Source organism: Panicum virgatum, chromosome 7K (assembly GCF_016808335.1).
Source record: "Panicum virgatum strain AP13 chromosome 7K, P.virgatum_v5, whole genome shotgun sequence".
Classification (NCBI taxonomy): domain Eukaryota; kingdom Viridiplantae; phylum Streptophyta; class Magnoliopsida; order Poales; family Poaceae; genus Panicum; species Panicum virgatum.
In genome coordinates this window covers 1,150,003-1,151,760 of record NC_053142.1, presented here as the reverse complement: position 1 = coordinate 1,151,760, position 1,758 = coordinate 1,150,003, and the positions used below count along the sequence as shown (strand labels likewise).

General features: G+C 40.8%; 1 protein-coding gene across 1 annotated transcript; it reads left to right on the top strand.

The window, feature by feature from the left end:
- Nucleotides 1–312: 312 nt before the first annotated feature.
- LOC120639500 (uncharacterized oxidoreductase At1g06690, chloroplastic-like) lies at nucleotides 313–1,321 on the top strand. Its single transcript, XM_039915353.1, has 5 exons — nucleotides 313–434; nucleotides 529–566; nucleotides 634–795; nucleotides 885–907; nucleotides 985–1,321. Exons 1-5 carry the CDS (start codon nucleotides 336–338, stop codon nucleotides 1,083–1,085), a joined length of 423 nt encoding a protein of 140 aa, XP_039771287.1. The 5' UTR covers nucleotides 313–335; the 3' UTR covers nucleotides 1,086–1,321.
- Nucleotides 1,322–1,758: the final 437 nt, after the last annotated feature.

Below are 1,758 nucleotides of genomic sequence, written 5' to 3'. Positions count from 1 at the left end.
TTTATTGGATTTTAGCTCTGCAATGAGTCCTATCCAGTATATGCTCTGGGAGACTTATATCTCCACCATCATATATTTTGCCCAGTGCATTTGTTCTCTGTAACTAACTCTCATATATTTTGCCTCCAACTGCAACCAACCTATATAAAATATCTGACCGAGTCTGAAATGATTAATGACATTGACTAACCTTCAACTGTCAGCAAACCTATTACATTCTGATTTTTCTAATTCCATAGAACTTTTGCACACCTCTCGTTGTAAAACATGGGAATTGTTGTCCTTGGACTTTTTTTAACGACAAACTTTAACATGATGATCAAAGTCTCTGAAAAATGGCAGATAGGAAACTGAAGGCAGCAAAAGGAGCATTTGATGCGAGCATCGATTGTGGAATAACTTTCTTTGATACTGCTGAAGTATACGGAGCTGGGGTAAGAACCAAAATGGTTCATGTTTTGTCATCCATTCCCTAGCAAATTTCAGGCCACGTTTATTTGGCATTAATTTCAAATATGCCATATTTAGATATCAGGAGCCATAAATTCAGAAAGTTTACTCGGAAGGTATGTCCTATACTGCTGTTTCCCAGCCAGTACATACCTCTGTTCTGAAATCATCTCTTTCCATCAGATTCATCGAGGAAAGGCAACAAAAGGAACAAGTCGAAGTGGCCATCGCAACAAAGTTTGCAGCTCTTCCATGGAGATTTGGCCGTGGAAGTGTCATCTGTGCACTGAAGGCCTTATTGGATCGCCTTGGCGTCTCTTCGGTTGAGCTCTACCAACTTCATTGGTTGGCTCATCATCCTTTAAATCGACTTTGTTTTTCTCCCCTGTTGACTCCATTGGTTAACTTAGCCGCTCTTCGCATTTCCTTTTCAGGCCAGGGATATGGGGCAATGAAGGTATCCACAACGAGACTTACCACATAAATATGTAACCCGCTTTAGGATGTCAATTTCACTGTTCTTACACGGTTCAGGTTACCTGGATGGCCTTGGAGATGCTGTTGAGCAAGGTCTTGTGAAAGCTGTTAGAGTCTCGAACTACAGCGGTTGTTGTCTGACTTTGGTATTCTTATGATATCATTTGTTAGGCTAGGTACTTCTTTTTCTGTAAAACTAACTCAGATCACGTTTTCCATGACTGTGTACAAAAAAATGCCTCCGAGATGCTCATGCGCAGCTTAAGAAGAGGGGGATTCCACTCGCTTCAAATCAAGTAAATTACAGTCTGATATACAGGAACCCGTAGGAAAATGGGGTGAAGGCAGCTTGCGATGAGCTCGGAATTACTTTGATTGCATATTCCCCAATCGCCCAAGGTAGAACATTTTTCATTCTGTGCACATTGTTGTTCTACTACTACTCAAGCAAGGTGTTGGAGCTATTGTGACATGATGGACAGTGAATTTCGTCCAAAACTTTATAGGATCTAAACACACGCTTAGTGGAAAGAAGGTGTTGGAGCTATTGTGACGTGATGGAAACTTGTATAGTGTCAAACTGTCAATGTTCATGAATTCAGTGTCCAGTGGACATCAATGCTCCAAGATCTGCCAGAGCTTAAGATGCTTACTAGTCCATACCTTGAACACTTGAAATTCTTCCTGTTAGACAATCAGCAGCAAACTACGACTTACGTTGAGGCACTTCAGAACTTCAGATATACTAATGCATTATTATTCAAACAATCTCCAAGTTCTGAACATTGATGAACAGAACTGAATGTTGGCAATTGTTGGTCAGGTGCACAG

What these genes read in the sequence shown, in the direction of transcription:
- LOC120639500 (XM_039915353.1), top strand. Translation starts at nt 336, where the DNA reads ATGGCAGATAGGAAACTGAAGGCAGCAAAAGGAGCATTTGATGCGAGC. An exon ending in CTGAAGTATACGGAGCTGGG is followed by an intron (nt 435 to 528) that starts GTAAGAACCAAA and finishes TGCCATATTTAG; the next exon opens with ATATCAGGAGCCATAAATTC. An exon ending in GAGCTCTACCAACTTCATTG is followed by an intron (nt 796 to 884) that starts GTTGGCTCATCA and finishes TTTCCTTTTCAG; the next exon opens with GCCAGGGATATGGGGCAATG.